At 57.6% G+C, this 18,798-nt stretch overlaps 1 protein-coding gene and 1 pseudogene across 1 annotated transcript; both read left to right on the top strand.

Moving 5' to 3' along the window:
• Nucleotides 1-6: 6 nt before the first annotated feature.
• On the top strand, nucleotides 7-6,992 carry Noc4l (nucleolar complex associated 4 homolog; the record flags this gene model as incomplete). The annotated part of the gene is made up of 15 exons (XM_004635844.2): nucleotides 7-90; nucleotides 198-318; nucleotides 652-758; nucleotides 4,039-4,146; nucleotides 4,359-4,508; nucleotides 4,581-4,680; nucleotides 4,798-4,832; nucleotides 4,911-4,961; nucleotides 5,040-5,151; nucleotides 5,351-5,411; nucleotides 5,541-5,651; nucleotides 5,787-5,947; nucleotides 6,040-6,122; nucleotides 6,354-6,467; nucleotides 6,543-6,992. Coding segments are annotated over 15 exons (1,518 nt in total), but the record flags the coding sequence as incomplete, so codon positions are not given.
• On the top strand, nucleotides 832-3,190 carry LOC105742815 (annotated as a pseudogene).
• Nucleotides 6,993-18,798: the final 11,806 nt, after the last annotated feature.

The raw sequence follows: 18,798 nt of genomic DNA, 5'->3' as shown, positions 1-18,798 counted from the left end.
GCGCGCAGGGCGCTGGGCCACCTGCTGCAGGCCGTGCTGGCGAGCCGCGGCGAGGCCAATGCGGTGTTCGACATCCTGGCCGTGCTGCAGGTGGGCGGGACGCGTGTGAGGGCGGCGGCGCGGGGCTCCGAGCCTGCGTGCGGTGCGTGCGGGGTCGGGTGGGAGGCGTGCGGTCAGCGCCCGGCCTCTCGCCGCAGTCTGAAGACCCGGAGGAGGTCCAGGAAGCAGTGCACACTTGCAGCCGACTCTTCGGGGCCTTGCTGGAGCGGGGAGAGCTGTTTGTGGGCCCGCTTCCCCCCGAGGACTCCGTCCTGGCCGGTGAGCGTCCCGGGGCGCCCCGAGGTCTCGCGAGAGCGCGGTCAGCGGCCCCGGGCGGTGGGAGGACGGCCGCGCCACCCGAGTGTGTGGCCTGGTGTGAAGCAGGGAGGAAGAAGTGGAGGCCCTCGTGTTCCGTGTTGTGCCCGTGGGACGAAGTGCTTCCCAAGATTGCGGCCATTTGTCTGAGTTTTGCAACACTTGGGTCCTGGCGTGGCAGGGACTGCCCGTGGACGCTAGGTTGGGCACAGGCCCGTTCCCCCTCTTTGCAGGGCCCGGGGTGGCTGGCCCGGCTGTGACGTCGAGCGGGATGGCCGCTCTAACCCCTGCCCACAGGGTCCCACGGAGCCATGCGCAAGTACAAGGTCTGGATGCGACACCGCTATCACAGCTGCCGCAGTCACCTAGGCGAGCTCCTGGCCCACCCCAGTTTCAAAGTCAAGGTGAGTGTCGGGCCGTCGCCCCGTATTTCCACTTCTCAGGCCTTCCGCCAGGGAGCGCGAGGCCCGGTGCAGGATGCTCTCCGTGCACCTGTCGCATCGCCGAGCTGTGGTCTGTCCGTGAGGAGGCCTGTTGGTTTCTACGGTTCTAGCGCCGAGACCGAGTCTCGAGGCCCAGCAGGCACCCCATCGGCCCCTCTATGGGAGCTTCGCGTGCCTTCTGGGCGTTTGCGCGGCGTCTCTGCCGTCGGGCGACCACCGGCCCGGCCTTGGTGCGCTTCCTGCGCAGGGCCCTGTCCTGAGCTCTGTGTCCGGTTAGAGTGACGAATCACATCGCTGCCACCCGGCCTTCCGCCCGTGTAGAGCCAGACTCCCCTTCTCGTCCGGCCCGCCCCGCCCCGGGGGAGAAGGTGGCGCCGGCCGGCCGGCCGGCGGGCCGCGCGAGGAGGAGCAGGCGCCCCCAGCCCCGCGTCCGTCCGTGCCTCGCCACGCTTGGCCCCCGCTGCTGCGGCGTGGTCGCCGTCGGTCAGAGGGAGGCGGCAGTGGGAGCTGTGAATGAGCTCTCGCGGGCGCGAGGGAAGAAGAAAGCCTGCGACCCCTCGCCGCCGCCGCCGGAGCCGAGCTGTGCTCTCCTGCCCGTCCTCCACCTGGGGCTCCTCTTCGTGTGGCTCTGCCAGCGCTGGGCCCGTGCCCTCGTGGCGGCCAAGAGGAGCTCCCGGGCCGCACCGGCGCCTGCCTCGGCCTCGCTGTGGCATGGTATAAGGAAGGTATGGAAGACGAGAAAAAGGAATAGCTGTCATAGTTACAGGACAAGGTGAACAATGTGAAAGAGCTAGACCTCTTCAAGCGAAGATGATGGCTGGCTTGGTTAAGGCCAAGGATCGTTGACAACTGCTACAGATGCTGCATCCAGTTTTGCAATTTTCCAAGTCACAGACGGAAGTCTACAGCGACGGTACTAACTTGACCTGCCGAGATGGACCTCTCCAGTCAGAGAGTGGAGCTGTTCCAAAAGGAGAAGATCCCTTACCACCTGCTAGTGATTCTCAGCCTTGTTCAGAAACAGCTATGAAAATTGACCGCAGATCTTTCAGGTCACCACAGAGCATGCAGTTGTCGTGGTTTGTCCATGGTTTCTGGAACAAGACAGGGACCTGGTCCTACAACTGTCACTCATAAGGGTACTCCAAAAACAAATAGGACAAATAAGCCTTCAACCCCTACAACTGCTGCCTGGAAAAAGAAAGACTTGAAGAATTTTAGGAATGTGGACAGTAACCTTGCTAACCTTATAATGAATGAAATTGTGGACACTGGGACAGCTGATAAATTTGATGATATAGCTGGTCAAGAGTTGGAAAAACAAACTTTGCAAGAAATTGTTAAGCAGTCAGGCTTAGGTTACTGTGGTTCGATCCCCACAACTCAAGCCAGCCAAACCTGCCCTGATGGCATTCAGAGCAAAAAAAAAGAAAGAAATTGTTATTCTTCCTTCTCTGAGGCCTAAGTTATTTACAGGACTTAGAGCAGCTGCCAGGGGATTTTTACTCTTTGGTCCACCTGGAAATGGGAAGACAGTGCTGGCTAAAGCAGTAGCTACTGAATCTAACACAACCTTTTTTAATATCAGTGCTCCAAGTTTAACTTCAAAATATGTGAAAGGCGAAAAATTGGTAAGAGCTCTTTTTGCTGTGGCTCGAGATCTTGAACCTTCTATAGTTTTTATAGATGAAGTTGACAGCCTTTTATATGAAAGAAGAGAAGGGGAGCATGGTGCTGCTAGTGGGTGTCTGAAACGTGACTTTCTAATAGAACTTGGTGGTGCACAGTCTGCTGGAGGTGGCAGAGTGCTTGTAGTGGGCACGACTAACAGACCGCAACGGCCGGATGAGGCTGTTCTCGGGCGGTTCATCAAACGGGTTTATGTGTCTACCCAATGAGGAGACAAGACTTCTTTTACTTAAAAATCTGTTATGTAAACAAGGAAGTCCATTGACCCAAAAAGAACTGGCACAACTTGCTGGAATGACTGATGGATACTGAGGAAGTGACTTCACAGCTTTGGCAACAGATGCAGCCTTGGGACCTCTCCGAGAACTGAAACTGGAGCAGGAGAGGGACACGTCTGCCAGTGAGATGCGAAAGATTCCATTATCTGACTTCCCTGAATCCTTGGGAAAAAGAAAATGCAGCGCGAGTCCTCAAACTTTAGAAGCAGACATACATTGGAATAAGGACTTTGAAGATGCCACTCTTTAAAGAAATGCCTTTGTTAGCCTGCAGAACATTTACTTAACAAGAGAGAAGCATCTGATCTTCAGTGAACAGTTATCAGCTACAAAAACTCAACCTAAGTTTACAGGACTTTTCCGAGTCTTACAGTTATTTGTATACCGAATTTGCATAAGAAAACCGTACGCAGTGTGAGTGGAGTATTTTGTGGCTTAAGGCCTCCTTGCCTGGGCGGTCATGGGGCCTCCGTGGGCGCTTCAATCAGAGCACAACAAACGGTGAATCTGGTCTCTTGCCAGCATAACCCTAATGTAACTAATGTGCTGCAGATGAGAGTATTCCAGGGACCGTGAATGGTAGAAGACCCAAAAGCCTGTGTTTTCCTGAAATAGTAGTTTTTTCCAATTTTCCTTTCCTTTGTTTTTCGTAACTGCCACTTTTTCTGTTTTCCTTTTAAAAATCCACAGTGCCAAATGAAACTTTCCTACCAGCAATAGGAAAAAGGCTATTTTCTTTTTTATTCGTAAATCAACAGACGTTAAAAGTTTTACGTTTTTGTTTTTCTGTTACCTTGCTGCCAAATAATTTAGAAAGCAATATAATAGCAACGAAGCAAATCTGGTCAAATAGAGCAGGCTTAACGGTTTCAGTTCTCTGTCACGTCATATGTCGACCGGTTCTCATGACTTGCAGTGTCTTTTTTCCTAAATGTGTCGGGAATCTGCTGTTGACTTAATTCATTCCAGCTGGAATTCACTCTGCTAGAGTGCTGGTGCTCACAGGAGCCAGTATAGCTGCTACAAAGTGGCTCCAGCGCAAGAAGCGGGAAGTACTGGGAGATAAAGTGCCTGATTTATTGTTTGTCATTTTCTCACTGTTTACAGGGTGGCTATAAGCCAGTGGAACTACCCGCTTTTATTCCTAATAATTATGAATCTCCTCAATAAAGCTAAAATGACAAGTTTTTTTTAAAAGAGGACCTGGGCCCAACTGTGTGGGGCTCCCGGGTGGGGTGAGCTCTTGGGGTCACTCTGTTGCCCATGCTTCTCAGGAGCTGGCACTCAAGACCCTCATGAAGTTTGTGCAGCTGGAAGGGGTACACCCCCTGGAGAAGCCCAAATGGGAAGGCCAGTACCTGTTCCCCCGCACACTCTTCAGGGTGAGGACCTGGTCGCAGCCTGGTGTGGCCAGGAGGGGACTGCCTGAGCCAGTGGTGGTGGGTGTGACGCTCCTTACTCATCCTGCCCTGGGAACTTTGTGAGACTTCCTGGGGAACCTTCCCTTGGCCGCAGAGAGGGGCCTGGTGTGATGTGTGTCTCGTGGCATCATGGACCCCCCAAGGAGAGGTGTTCACTCCGTTTCTGCCCTCAGGCGGTGGTGGGAGGCCTGCTTTCACCAGAACAGGACCACAGCTTGCAGATTAACCAGTTCCGGGAATACCTAGAGTTCGATGACATCCGCTACCACACCATGCAGGCAGCCTCTGACACTGTGGCCCAGGTCACCAGCCAGCATTCCGAGGTGAGGACGAGCTGAATCCTGGGTGCGTGGGTGGTTTGAGCCATGCGAGGATGCTCAGGCCAGGCTTCCTAGGTGTCCCTGGCCTTCTGGAACAACACCTTCACCCTGCTGTCAGCCTTGAGTCTGCCCCGCCAGGAGTGTGACATCTCTAACTTCTATGTGAAGCATGGAGGTGAGCACGGGGAGGCTGAAGCTGAGTTCGGTCCTGCCTTGGTGGGGGAGGTAGCAGAAGGGCCTGTGTCCCCCTGAATGCTGGCCAGGTAACCACTGGCTCCCCCCATCCCCACAGAACCATCAGACATGTGGAAGGTCACCCACCTGAAGGTGAGAGGTGTCGGGGGCTCTGGGCAGCTCCTCAGGTAGGTAGGCTTCAGCCCGCTGAGCAGCCTGGCCCCATTGCAGGAGCACAGGAAGGCGTTCCAGGCCATGTGGCTCGGCTTCCTCAAGCATAAGGTAGGGCCCTGGGAAAGGGGCCCCTGGGCCGCAGGGGCTTGGGGGCTGCCGCACCCTGACTGCCTGTGTCCATGCCAGCTGCCCCTCAGTCTCTATAAGAAGGTCCTGGTGACCATGCATGACACCATCCTGCCCCGCCTGGCTCAGCCCACCCTCATGATCGACTTCCTCACCAGTGCCTGTGACGTGGGTGAGTGGGTGCTGTGGGCAGGGGTGGCGGAGGTCCACCGACTGACAGGCTGGACCCACGTTGCCTAGGGGTGTAACTTTGTGGGTGATGGGCAGCTCTGCCCATTGCACTTCCTTCCTGCGCCTCCTCCCACGCTGGGCTGGGCTGGGCTGGGCTGGAGGTCGTTCTGGAGCTGGAACTCAGGAAGGTGTGTCTGTAGGTGGTGCCATCAGCCTCTTAGCTCTGAATGGACTTTTCATCCTGATTCACCAGCACAACCTGTGAGTGGGGCTGGGGCCAGGGTGGGACTGGGGAGCTGGCTGGGGGAGGGGATGCAGCCACCGCTCCCCAGGGCCAGTCTGCCTGCCTCCACTGGCTCACCCCTGTGGCTCTGTGGCCCTTTTCCTCAGGGAGTACCCTGATTTCTATCGGAAGCTGTATGGTCTCCTGGACCCCTCAATCTTCCACGCTAAGTACCGGGCCCGTTTCTTCCATCTGGCCAACCTCTTCCTTTCTTCCTCGTGAGTGCCTGGGAGCACCCCGTGCAACTGGGAAGGCTCTGCCCAGCCTCTGAGCTGCCAGAGGTGGGGTGAGGGGCACAGTCTCGGCCAGGGCGGGAGGGGGGCTGCTGGATCTGATCCCCCCTTCCTGCACAGCCACCTCCCTGCCTACCTGGTGGCTGCCTTTGCCAAGCGCCTATCCCGCCTGGCGCTGACAGCACCCCCAGAGGCCCTGCTCATGGTCCTGCCTTTCATCTGCAACCTGCTGCGCAGACACCCGGCCTGCCTCGTCCTAGTGCACCGCCCCCAGGGCCCTGGTGAGTTGGGTGGGTGGGTGTCCCATAAGGACCCTGCTGGACCCCTTGTCCCAAGGAGACTAGGTGGAATGTGGACTGAATGTCATCCCTAGAGCTGGATGCTGACCCCTATAACCCAGAGGAGGAGGATCCTGCCAAGAGCCGGGCCTTGGAGAGCTGCCTGTGGGAGCTGCAGGTGAGGGTGTTCCCCGGCACATGTTCCCCTTGCCCTTCACCTGTCCCTGTGCAGCCCAGGTCACCCTGGTCATCCACTTTCCCGAAGCTCCACTCTGTCCCTGGTGAGGGCCTGTTTAGGACAAAGCTGCCCAAACCAAGGCTCTGGGACGCTTTGTGTCCCTTTGTACCTGTCTGGGCGTGCGCGGGCACAGACAGGAGGATGCGAGCCCTGACGAGCCTGGGCCTGCAGACCCTGCAGCAGCATTACCACCCTGAGGTGTCCCGCGCTGCCAGTGTCATCAACCAGGCACTGTCGGTCCCTGAGGTCAGCATTGCGCCACTCCTGGAGCTCACAGCATTTGAGGCAAGTGTGGGGGCCCACATGGGCCGGGCTTGGGGCTTTCAACATGGCCAGGGCTGATGGCCTTATCCCCTCCAGATCTTTGAGCAGGACCTGAAGAAGCAGCTGCCCGAGCCAGTGCCACTGGAGTTCATTGCTGCACAGGGCCTGCTGGGCCGACGGGAGGACATCTGCACCCAGCTCTTCACGCTCAGCTGACCGACCACATAAGTGGTGTTGTGGGAGATGCCTCTGCACCCAGCGGAAGCGGCAGGACACCGGCCAGGCGGGAAGGACCCCGGCGGGGTTGGCAGAGCCACAGGGATGGCACAGGGTGACAGCAGCCCTGCCCTGGTGGTACCTTCTGTGCAGGCATGGGCAGCAGCAGCCCCACGCTGTCTGTCTCCTGTCCATGTGGTCTCAAGGGGCTGCTCTGAGCTAGGCATCCTGCATGTGCCCGGGTGCTAGGTGTGGTGGGGCCGAGGTGCTTCCCACTGTGGGCCTCCCCGTCACCTTCCTCAGCCACCCTCAGGCTCTTACACAGCGCCTGGGCACCCCAGGGTATAGACTCATTTAAGCCTGGCCCTAGGAGCCACCTGGGTGCCCCATCCACCTTACACTCTGCTGGCAGCTACAGGGCGCCCTGCACCTCACAGCCCTCCATGCCTCTGCTTAGCTGTGCGCCTCACCCCTGCCCTCCGGTGCGCCTCGGCCTGGGACTGGAGCTGGCATCCCGAGCCCCTGCAGCCACCAGGGGCCACCATAGGCCACTTTGGACAGACAGCGCCTCGGGCCTTGCAGGGTCACTAAGTGCTTCAGGTGTGCTGTGCACGGGCCCTTGCTTCCAACGTGGGTCAAGAGTGGGGCTGCCCACCACTGCCTGGCACCATCCCACCCTCACCATCCTGCTAATCGCATACCTGAAAGTCTTCAGTCTTGAACCTGTTACCTCGTGGCTTCAGCTTCAGTTTTTGAAAACCACTTTATAAAAACCCAAATCACTGAAAAGCCGTGTAGGTTCTTTGTTTTTGATTTCCATCTTGTTTTGACGAGGGGTCTCACTATGCAGTGCAGGCTGGCCTTGAGCTCACTTTGTAGCCCAGGCTGGTGTCAAACTCTCCAACAATCCTGCCTCAGCCTCCAGAGTGTTGGGATTACAGACGTGTGCCACCAGACCAAGCTAAAAACCTGTTGGATGTGAACGTGCCTGTACAGCATCGGGGAATCTAGAAACAGGCTAAACACACGTGGTTTACACATGCGTGCGGAGCTGGCCTCACTCGGGTGCACAGGTAGCGGGTATAGTGCAGGACTGTGGTTTTGAGGGCTGTGCCCTCTGCCCCAAGCATAGGGTTTGGGGTGACTCCCCTGCAGTTCACCCATCGCAGCAACAGCAGCTGCAGCCGATGACCCCTCTGCCACGTCTGAGGGACACGAGGTGTTCACTGTGGCCTATGTCCCGCTGGCTTTCTGGAGCACCTGCTACATGGGGCACTGGTCCCTGGTCCTCCCTCACACAGCCAGGGCAGCAGCGCCTGACTCCTTGGTGACTCCGACACGAGTGAGGTGTGCTGCTCGGCGGTTGGGTTGCAGTCTGTGTTGCTGAGGTGCGGCGACAAGTTGCAGCGGGCCTTGGGTGACTTTGGCATGGAGCAGTGAGGAGCCCAGCATCTGCCTGTGCGTGTACTTCAGGTGCTTGGCTGCCCTGGCGCTGCCAGCCTCACCCCTAGGCCAGCAAGGGCCCCTTGGTGTGGCGGCCACAGTGAGTTTCTCTGATGGCTTGGTCTGCCACACTGCTGCTGAGGAGACCAAGTCGTCCACACATGGGCAGTGGCCCCGAGGGTGCAGGTGCTGCCCATGGTGACCGGGACTCAGAACTCGTGACTGCACCTCATACAGCTGCCCTCAAGGGCAGGCTGCTGTGTTAGGAATCTGTCCCTGTTGCTGCTGTCACTTGGGGCCCTGTTGTCCTGGAGACCAGGCTGGGCCTCATGGGTGCTGGGCAAGTGGGGTCTGTGCAAGGCTGTGTCCCCAGGAACAGAGCGGGGGCTGTCTGCTTCCTGAAGCAGAGCAGTCGTCTGGCTTCCTGCCTGTCCTTCCCGTGTCTGTAGTCAGCGCATCTGCCTGGCCCAGGCCACCCAGGAAGCGTGCAGCAGGTGGTGTGTAGCAGTGCTGTGCGCCTCCCCTGGCCCAGCGCTGCTGTAATCTGGTGTCCTGGGCCAGGCCCTTCCCTGCTGGTGCTGAGCGGTGGCCTGCAGGCACCCAGCCCTGGGCTCCCCGCCCCCAGCTCAGCTGCACACGGTCTTCTGCAGAGATGGCCTGAGGAGAGCTTGGAGCCCCAGCCCCAGCCTCTTGGGCTGCACCTCTCATCCCACTCCTCTCCACACACGTTTAGAAAACGATCTCTGAGTGGGCAGCCGGCCGCAGACAGTGGAGCCATCAAGACCAAGACGTGGCCCTGGCCCTGGCCCTGGCCCTGGCCCTGGCCGGAGCAGGCGAGTAGGAGCTCTACAGCCCTGGCGCTGGCTCTGGGCAGGATTCACAGCGGTAGCGCTGCCAGCCAAAGTGATGACGGTCCGGAGCCCCGGAAGCGGATTGCATCCCTCTGTGAGCACTAAACACCACATGGGTCTCGTCCCGCTGCACCTGCTGCTCGGACCTGCACGGCTGGGCCTTTCGTGCCCCCGGGCTTGGTGTTTGCATGAGCCAGAGGCTCTTCCCTGCGGAGCTGTGTCACTGTGTCCTCACAGCCAGGCATGAGGGTTCCCAGGCCGCCACACCTGCGCCAGTGCTTGCTGCTTCCCTCGTCCATCTGCCCTCACCTCTGCCATGCTCTTGTTGCCCATCTGCCCCTCGCCATCCACGGTCACTACTGTCTGTCATCAGCCCATCCATCCACTTGTCACCCCAAACTAGCGTGCACACCTGCTGTCTGTCTGCCACCCATCTCCTGCCTGAGCCAGGCCGTCTGTCGGTTGCCTTTCAGTCTGTCGTTCCTGTGTGCATCGTGTGTGCGTGTACTGTGTTGTTCCCATCTGATCTACAGAGCTATGTATTTGTGGGCCTACAGACATGCCTGTCGTGTGTAGGCAGGTTGAGGTACATACCTGTGTCTGCCCCTGTCGGTGTGGCAGCGTGTCAGATTCAGGGTCTGTGCATGTGTTTGGTCATGCTCCTCACTGCTGGGACGATACCTGACCTGCACAGGTCGAGGAGAGGCTGGGACCAGCTCTTGCTTTGGCAGTGTCAGCCCCGGCGTGGCCAGCTGCTCTGAGGCAGGGCAGTGTGGCTCAGGTGCAGGGTAGGACAGTTGCTAAGGGAATGGGACACTAGACAGGGAAGGGGAGCAGGAAGGCAGAGCCACCTTTCTGGGCTGCGTACGTGACCACCCCCTCACCAGACTCCCCAGCAGCACGGCAGCACAGCCCCATGAGCCGATCTTCTACAAGCTATGGGCTGTCAAGCTGCAGTCCTTACTGGGCCACCCCCACGTGTCACCCAGATGTGGGTGTGCCCATGCGTGTCGCTGTCTACACGTCTACGCTGTGGGTCTCCTGACCTCCAGCAGTGAGTGATGACCCTGTCCCTCATCATGACCACCTTGTCTCAGTCCTGTCGCAGCGAGGCGTAGGCAGGCCTGGCTCTGGGAGGGAACTCTGGGGCTGAACTTTCAGCCAAGGTGTAGGGTGCTGTGGCTCGACAGGTTTCCTGGTCAGCAGGGAAGGGAGCAGCCCTCCATCACCCCGTGGCTTGCTGGGGTCCCTGGTGGTGTCGGGTGATGTCTTTTGCCTTCATGCGTGGCTCAGACCCTAGTTCTGCTAACAGAAACACGGAGGGGCAGGGGCAGCTGTGCAGCCAGCTGTCCTGGCACCACCCCTCCTCCATCTCTGCAGTTGTGCATGCTGGCCCTGGGGCAGTTGCTGTCTCCGTCCACCAGGCTCCCAGATGGCTCCCTGTCGGCAGAGCCCCAGTGGCAAAACTGCCCTGTGGGGAGCCTTGCTCTGAGGTTCTTCCACCTGGTCAACTTGGGGTGGCTGGCACTGCTGCAACCTGGAGCCTCCTCAGACTAGCAGGGACCAGACCCGCCCCTCTCTAACCACAAGCTGGCGTGCAGGCCAGGCGGCACCATCCGCTGCCTTTCCTCGGCAGGTCAGCGGCACCCGTGCCTGTGGTGCTGTGAGGTCAGGGTTGCAGCACTCGCTGCTGTTCTGGGGCTGAGGGTCCCTGTGAGGGTCGAGCCCTGCCATCTTCCCTACCCCTGCGTCCCCCAGTGAGGGTGCTGGACACACAAGGGCCCAGGCTGGACCTACTTCTCTGCAGCTGCTCCTGGGGAGGGCTGGTCTGGGATGCTCAAAATACCGGGAAACCAGTGGCTGACAGTCCGTCCCCCAGGAGCCCGCACATGTGCACGGCCTGGCAGGGCAGGACCCTGGCCTGCACCCAGCGGCTTCCATCCCCACAATGCCTCAGACATGGCATTGCTTCCTCAGAGTGCTCGTGTGGACAGAAGCACCTGCTGGCTCATCCCTCCCGCCCATCCCCAGGCCCTCAGATGCAGCCCTGCCGCAGCCTGCCAGACAAGCACTCCTCCCTCCACTACTCCTCAGCGTCCTGCTCAGCTCTCTTGGGATGCCGCGAAGTTGGCCACAATTCCCCAGGAGCCCAAGCATTAGCCATTAGGTTGCACTGCCACCTGGGACAGGACAGGGCAGGGGCTCAGCTGCCTCAGCGTGCTGAGGAGCCCCAGGGCCTGAGCCTCTGCTCCTGTCCTACCTTGGCTCCACTTAGCAGCTCAAAGCACAACCCCGGTGCCCCCACCCAGGGTGGCTCCCCAAGGGCAGAGACAGCCGTCTACCGTGGCCCCCTGCCTGCACTCACACACAGCTCAGCGTCAACCTACCCCAGCAGCAGAAATACGGCCTGAAGCCCCTTTGCATGTCCTCATGCCTCGTGCGTCCTGGGGCCTCAGGGAGCCACACACTTCCCTGCAGCTTCCAGAGGCCCTGTGCGCCCTCTGCTGCCTGGCAGCCCCTGATCTCTGGCCTCTGCCTGCTCCGGGCACATCTCCTGCCTGGCTCTGGGATTAGAGACATTAGCCTGCTCTTACTATAAGTCAGGAGGCTTCCTGAAGAAAATCTGGCTCACATTCTGGGGATCGAGACAAGCTCGATTAGAAGGTTCTGCAGGCAGAGGCATGGTGGGGGGCCAGAGACTGGGATGGGGCTCCCAGCCTAGTCAGGGAGACTGAAGCTTTGTTCCCACAAGGCTGAGGCTTTGGCATGAGGTGCCTTGCCCTGAGTCTGAGGGGCCCTGTTGGGCTCGCAGGGATGGGGCCCTGCAAATAGCGCCGCTGACTACCCCAGCAGACCTGGGCTCACCACTCTCCTGGCATTTAAAAAAGAATATTTGTTTCTCAATAAAATTATGGAAAAAATAAAATAAAATTTTTTTTTAAAAAAAGAATAATGTAGGGGCTGGGAAGATGGCTCAGTAGAATAAGTGCTTCCCTTGCAAGTGCAAAGGCCTGAGTTCATTCCTCGGTTCTGCCAAAAAGGAAAAAAAAAAAAAAAAAAAAAGAATAATTAAAAAAAATTTCTTAGCATAAAATACATTCTTATTTTATAGTAGCTATGGAAGTTATAATAACTATAACTTCTAAATGACTAATCTTAGTTGCTGATATTGTTCCGTCGTTACTAGCTACAATAACAGTCTTAATTATGGAAAAGGATAGACTACTGTTTTCTCCCAGGCAAAGCAGGAGCCAAGTGAAGGGCTGGAAGTCTCATTTTGCCCGAAGCAGCGATGGGTCCGGGTTCGTGGGCGTGTGCACTCGGTGCTGTCAGAGCAAAGCCTGCCTCTGTTGAGGCGTGGTTTACACGCAGTAAGACGGGCATTGAGAATATTTCCTCCAGGTTGTGACTTTCTCCAGACTGAAACAGCGAAGGAACCCAAGTGCCTGAGCTCTCCTGGCACTGCTGCAGGAGCTGCAGGAGCCCAGCAAGGTGCACCCTGGGACACAGGGGCAGCGCCTCCTCCCAGCCCACCCCTCTAGGTGCCGTGCCCCGTCGGTCTCTCCTTCCTTCGTGCCCTGGGCTTGTCTAATGCCCCGTAGTTAAGTACTAGATACGCAGTTGGGGATGGTGGCAGAGCTGGGTCCTCCCAGGGCTTGTTGGTTGGGGGAGAGGGTACTGCGAGTCCACACCACGGTGGCAGCTGGCTATGTCTCCGCAATGGTGGCCAGGGTTAGGTTTTTTGGTGGCCTCACAGCAGGAGCAGAAGTGAAAGAAAAGGATGGAAAAGGCCTCGACTGCCATCGAGCAGGGCACGGAGAGGATGGACAGCAGGGAGGCGGGGGTCCTCTGCCCCGAGACCTGATAGGCTTTGCTAGGGGCGGAGCTCGAGGGGCAGGTTCAGGGACACAGAAGGAGCTGCCTGGAGGCTCCCGTGTGCACGGGGAGGTGAGAGGAAGCTGCACCCCGGGCGGGGGGGAAGGAGGGGGCGGCGGGCAGCGGGCAGAAGAGCTGCTGTTTTGGGCTTCAGCCACGTTGAACCAGGGCCATGACAGTTTAGCAGCTTGGGCTTGGGCCGGAACCTGTCGTTCCGTCTTTTAGTTGCTATGAAGAGCTGGTAAATCTCTTAGACTGCTTCCTGCTAAACAGGGACACCGTTGGGGGTGAGGTGGATCAACAGGACGATGGCTTATGCCCGCAGAGAAGCTAGTGCTAGGTGGTTCAGCCAGGACAGAGGGTTATCATTAGCGAAGTCTTGCATCCGAGACTGGAGAACTCTTATATGGCACTTGAAAGCTGTCTTGGGGTTTTTGAACCCTCAGTTAGCAGAGACGTGTAGGTGACAGGAGCCGTGAAGACCACTAAAACAAGGGCCCAGAATCAGGAAGAGCAAAGTTGGCAGGGGTTACGGAGTTGTCTGGACACTGCTTTTAAGTTTTTTTTTTTTTTTTTTTTTAATTTTAGGGAAGGGTCTACAGGGTGTTCAGGGTCTCACTATTAGATTGGACTCATAGTGATCCACCTGTTTACAGCCTCCCAAGAGCTGGGATTACAGGTGCGCACCATGCCTAGTCTCAATTGCTGTCTCAGCGTGCCCCGGGGACGGGGCCGGCACGGCAGGCCTGGGAATCAAACTCCCGCCCCTATGCCTGCTTACAGGCACTTTAATTTGCTGAGCCATTTGTCTGGCCCAAAGATTGTCTCCCAACTTTTTGTTTGTTTGTTTGGTTGTTTTTTTAGTGGTACCAGATATATCGAACTCAGGACCTTGCACTTGCCAGGCAAGCATTTATTCCACTGAGCTATCTCCTCAGCCCCTTGGACACCCTTTGGCTCGGGTGATGTGGAACCAGGAGGGCAGGCCGGCGGCATTTCCTGCTGTCGCTGTTGGGAGGCTGACCAGGTAGGGGCCTGCCCGTGCAGGATTTAATTCTGTAGGCTTGGAGGATTTAAGATATGTTCAATCTCCAGGAAATATAGATGGCATTGATTGAGTGGTCCTGCCTCCTGGGAGGCAAGCATCCTTGTGTTGTCACCGCAGATGCTGGAGGAAGGACAGGACAGGGACGCGGTCGGCAATGGGATGAAGGTCATCAGGAGCAGGGAAGTCGTGAAGCAGCAAAGGGCTCCTGCCGTGAGCTTGAGGGATTCAGGCATGGCCTGGAGCCCGGGTGCCCCGGGCAGTGCCCTGCGCCTAGCTAGCGCCAAGGGAAGGAGCCAAGGCGGGTGCAGCTCCAGGCTAAGTTTGGTGAGGTGGGCTTTGAAAAGTCCATTTGCCAGGGCCGGCGAGATAGCTCAGCAGACTAAGCCTACTTTGGCAGGCTCAGGGACTGGGGTTCAATCCCCGGCACCACACGCTGTGCTGGCCCTGCCCCCGGGCGCCCTGAGCCGGCCACCAAGTCCAGACATGGTGGCGCACACCTGTAATCCAGGCACTGAGGAGGCTGCAAGCAGGAGGATCACTACAAGTCTGAGCTGCGTAGTGAGACCCTGTACCAAATACATAAAAAAATAAATAAATAAAAGCCCACATGCCTTTTCCACTTTTCCAGAGGACTAGGGGTGGTAGGGCGCGTGTGAGCGCCCAGTGATGTCGAGACTCAGAGTAACCTGCTGAGTTATTTGGGAGGTGAGCGCTGGGCCACATCTGACTGGATGGTCTGGCATGGCCCAAATCTGGGGTAACATCCTCATGGGAGCCTTAGAGAGACACCTGCAGTTTCCTGAGCAGTGGGGAGGGTCTGTTTCCACCCTGAGAAAGTGCAGATGAAAGTGAGAAGACATCTGTGTGTCCTGTAGTGAGGCGTGTGTGCAAAGGCTATCTGCCAGTCTTCGTCTGCGTCCACAGAGCGGCTGGGTTGGGAAGGAAGGATTAAGGTGGGAGATGTCCCTGAGGAGAGGTCTTGGCACAGAGCTGGCAGCTGTGAGTAACCTGACACAAGGTGGTTTTTAGGGAGGGCTGTGCGGTGCTGGGAGCTAGGAGCTTGTGCAGCGCTTGAGCAGCCACAGGAAAGCAGCTGAGTAAGCGGTGAGGACGGCTGGCGCTTGCTGGCCTGGAAGAAGGGGTGCTGGCCCTTGGGAGCTCCAGCCCTGTGTGCTGGTAACAGTCAGGCTTCTGGGCAGGGGCAGGTGCTGCAGTGAATGTTGGGCTGAGGGCATGGTTTTAGGAGTAAGAGGAAGAAGGCGAGAAGGAAATGGCTCTTGTGCAGCTGATGTGGTGTGTGCGTCAGCAAAAGCGTTGCCCTGAGTGGTGGGGTCTGATGGAGTGTGGTGTCCCCAGCAGAGAGTGACTCTGCCTGCTTTGGGGACTGTGCTGCCTCTAGAAGTTTAAGAATGAAAGGCGCAGGGAGCTGGGGAGATAGCTCAGTGGAATAAGCACTTGCCTGGCTAGCAAAAGGACCTGAGTTCAATCCCTGGTTCCACAAAAAAAAAAAAAAAAAAAGGTGCATTGGAGATGGGACTGCTTGGCTGTGGCCCTGAGTCAATGTGGCTGAATCCCCAAAGCAACAGCTTATCGCCCCAAGGACCACGTCCTCGTCTTCTCCCCCAGCCCTGAATACAACTTCCTTTTGCCTTTCCTGAAGCACAGGGAAGCCCATTCTGCTCCTCACATGTCACTGAGCCTGCCCCTCAAGCTCCGCCCCTAGTGGAAGTCCATATTAGCCTAGCTCCCTGTTGTCTCAGGTCAGAGGACCTCTGCGTCTCCCTCCGGTCCTCTCGTGCCCTTGGTACCAGTAAAGGCCTCCCTTTCTTTTCCTTCTTCTCCACTGTGCTGAAAAACCTAACCAAAAAGTTTTCATGGAGTTGGTGCTGATTTGCACTTTCATGTTTGGTAGCATTTCCAAGTCCTGTGGATGCGGAGCTGCCTCTCTTGAGAGTTCAGCAGTTGTGGACTCAGTTTCCTCATGGTTAGGGATGTCAGCTGTCCAGGTCAGACTGGGAGCCTGGCCTGTCCCTGGCTGTCCCTGGTGTCGTGCTTCGTTCCTGTTGCCGGCCCACCCTTGTGAGGGTTTCACCCATTTCGTGATGTCTTCAAGAAGCAGCTCCTTCTCGGGCTTCCTGTGTCGCTTGTCTGCTTGCCATTTCGTGGGCTTCTGCCCTGCGTCGAGAATCCATTCCCTTGTTTCCTGGGGCAGGAGCTACGCAGCTTATTTGGTTGGGCTTTTGCTGCACCCCCTCCCCAGTTTGTGGGTTTCAGCTTCTTCAGCTCCGAGCCCGGGGCCAATGAGGTGCCTGCTGCATGGCCGCCGGGTCCCCATCCCTCAGCAGTGTCCTCCATCTTCCTATCATGCCCCATGCTGTGCAGAGGAGCACAAGGGAGAAGTGCTGCCTGTCATCTCAGATGGGGGTCCTGTCACCCTCTGTGCTGACCCCGAAGGTCCCCATGATGCCGCAGCTGCTCTGTCTGTGGGGGTGCATCCCTGCAGCACTTGGGAGGCTGAGGCAGGAGGATGCCATGAGTTTGAGGCCAGCCTGGGCTACATATTGAGCTCAAGACCAGCCTGCATCACATAATGAGCCCTGCATGCTGTGCCTCCTGTTGGGCAGATGAACCTGTCCCCAGTGCCTGGTGACTTTCCCTTGCTGTGCCTTGAGGTGGATTTTGTGTCCTCCCAGTGGCACCCAGGTGACTCTGGAGTCACTTGCTGTCCCCAGCCCTGCTCCAGCTGCTGGAGAATCTCCGCTCCATGTGACTGCTTTGCTCTGTACCTGTGCTGTGGTGCAGGTCACTCTCTGCTCCTCTGTGGTACTTTGTAGTTTTCTGTGGGTGTCGACCACTGGGGTGCAGGGGGGTGGAGGCTGGCAGCGTGGTGGCGCTGGGAGTAGTGGCGTCTCCCCCAGTCCTGAGATGCGGGTGCAACTTGGGCTGTAGCGCCACCCTCCCCGCTGTGTTGGGCAGCAGCCCCGAAGCACACGCTCCCCTCACAGGGTGACCCAGAGCCCATGGACCCCCAGCTCCAGGCAGCAAGAACCCGGCTGGCGTTCACTGCGTCCAAGCCCACAATGGTGGCTATGTCAGCTGACGATGGATGTTTCTCAGGTGCTGGCCTGCGACACTGCGTCTTCGCCCATGAAGAACGCCCTGTTGGTCAGTGTAGCATGGACAAGTGGTTTGGTGTCCTGTTAAAATGACCACCAGAGGGCTGGTGAGATGGTTCAGTGGTCTAAGGCACCTACTTAGAATCAAGCTTAGCAAAGCACAAGGACTGCGGTTCAATCCCCAGCACCACATGCCAGCCCGCCCCGCCCCCTGGTGGGCTGAGCTGGCCACACACACACACATAAATAAATAAAATTAAAAAAAAAAAAATGACCACCAGGGACATAGCTCAGCAGCATAAGTGCCTGCTTGGCAAGTGCAAGGTCCTGAGTTTGATCCTTGGTACTACTAAATAAATAAATAAAATGACCACCAGTACTTAAAAGATCAGAAAGACATGCCAGACAGCCTTGCCTCTTGCCCGCTGGGGCGGCTGAGCTGAGCCTCTGTGGGCTTCTGGACACCTGTGGTCTGGGGCCGCGGCACACACCTTGGGGTTCTGGGACTCAGACCTGCCGGGCCCTGGTCTCAGGCACTGGGGGTCTGGCCTCCGTGATAGTGATGGTCATGTCCTCTCCTGCTCTGAAGGCCAGCCCCGCTGTCTGACTCTGTGTAACGAAGGCCCAGGCCTCAGTGGTGGAAGCAGGACCTGGCCAACTCCTGGTGCCCCTTTCTCTGGGGCCTGAGGCCCTCCAGGTCCCAGCTTGTCAGGGGCAACGCTGCCTCTAGTGGCTGGATAACAACCATCACGGTCGAGTTCCCGTGAACACCCTGGATGGGCAGAGGCCACAGTCTCAGGGCCGGAACACAGCAGGGCCACACTGGGGAGCCCTCTGGCTGCCAGCTTGTCCTGTGAGGCTAGTGGATCAGATTCTGCCTCCCCCACCCCAAAGCCCAGAAGTCACCCTCTGGCACCTTCCCAGCCTGGCACCAGCAAATCCACAGCAGATGCCTTGTACGTGGGCTGCCCACTCGTCCACTCACCCCAAACTTATCAGCTAGGGTCCCCATCCATCCCCAGTCTCCGTGCGCATGCTGGCTTGGATAACCCAAGTCCCGGGGCAGCTGCATGGCCTCACTCGAGGCAAATTCTCCCCGCCCCAGCCTCACAGGCCCTCCCGGCCACCTCCTGGCTGGGACTGCCCAGGTCTGCGGGCCTGGTCTGCGAGGTCCACACCACTTCCAGGAATGGCCTCTCCTCCGTTCACCTGAGCACCAGCCTCACGGTGGAGGCAAACCTATCCAGCACCAGGGACAGCACCCCTGGCGGCTGAGGTGCTGAGGCCCTAAAAGCAAATTTGTTCTCTGTGGAGAGATCTCTGCAGACAATTTAGAAAATGCTGCTGGGCATGGCGGAGCACCCAGGAGGCTGAGGCAGAAAGATCTCTGTGAGTCCAAGGCCAGCCTTGTATGCATAGATTGAGATTCTCAAAAACCTGGTTCTGTTTTCTTCCAGCCCCCACCCAGAAATCCAGCAAGTATTCTCCCTCCTCCTCCTCCTGCTCATCCTCCTCTTCTCCCCCTTTCTTGTGCTCACTTTTGAAGTCTCCAGGATGGTCTTGAACTTGTAGAGATCCTCATGGCTCAACCTCCTGAGTACTCAGATTACAGGTGTGTGCCACCTTACCCAGTTCTGGGCCCACCTGGTGGGTACCTGGGCATCCAGGGCCAAGAATGCACAACATGTGGGGCCGGGGATTGAACTCAGGTCCTTGTGCTTGCCAGGTAGGTGCTTATGCCTCTGAGCTATCACTCCGGCCCCTGTTCTTTTTTTTTTTTTAATTTTATTGAGAAACAAATA

The sequence above is a fragment of the Octodon degus genome, unplaced genomic scaffold, assembly GCF_000260255.1.
Source record: "Octodon degus isolate 3935 unplaced genomic scaffold, OctDeg1.0 scaffold00076, whole genome shotgun sequence".
In the NCBI taxonomy this organism is placed as follows: Eukaryota; Metazoa; Chordata; class Mammalia; order Rodentia; family Octodontidae; genus Octodon; species Octodon degus.
The sequence above is the reverse complement of the archived record's forward strand: the minus strand, read 5'-3'. Positions and strand labels throughout refer to the sequence as shown.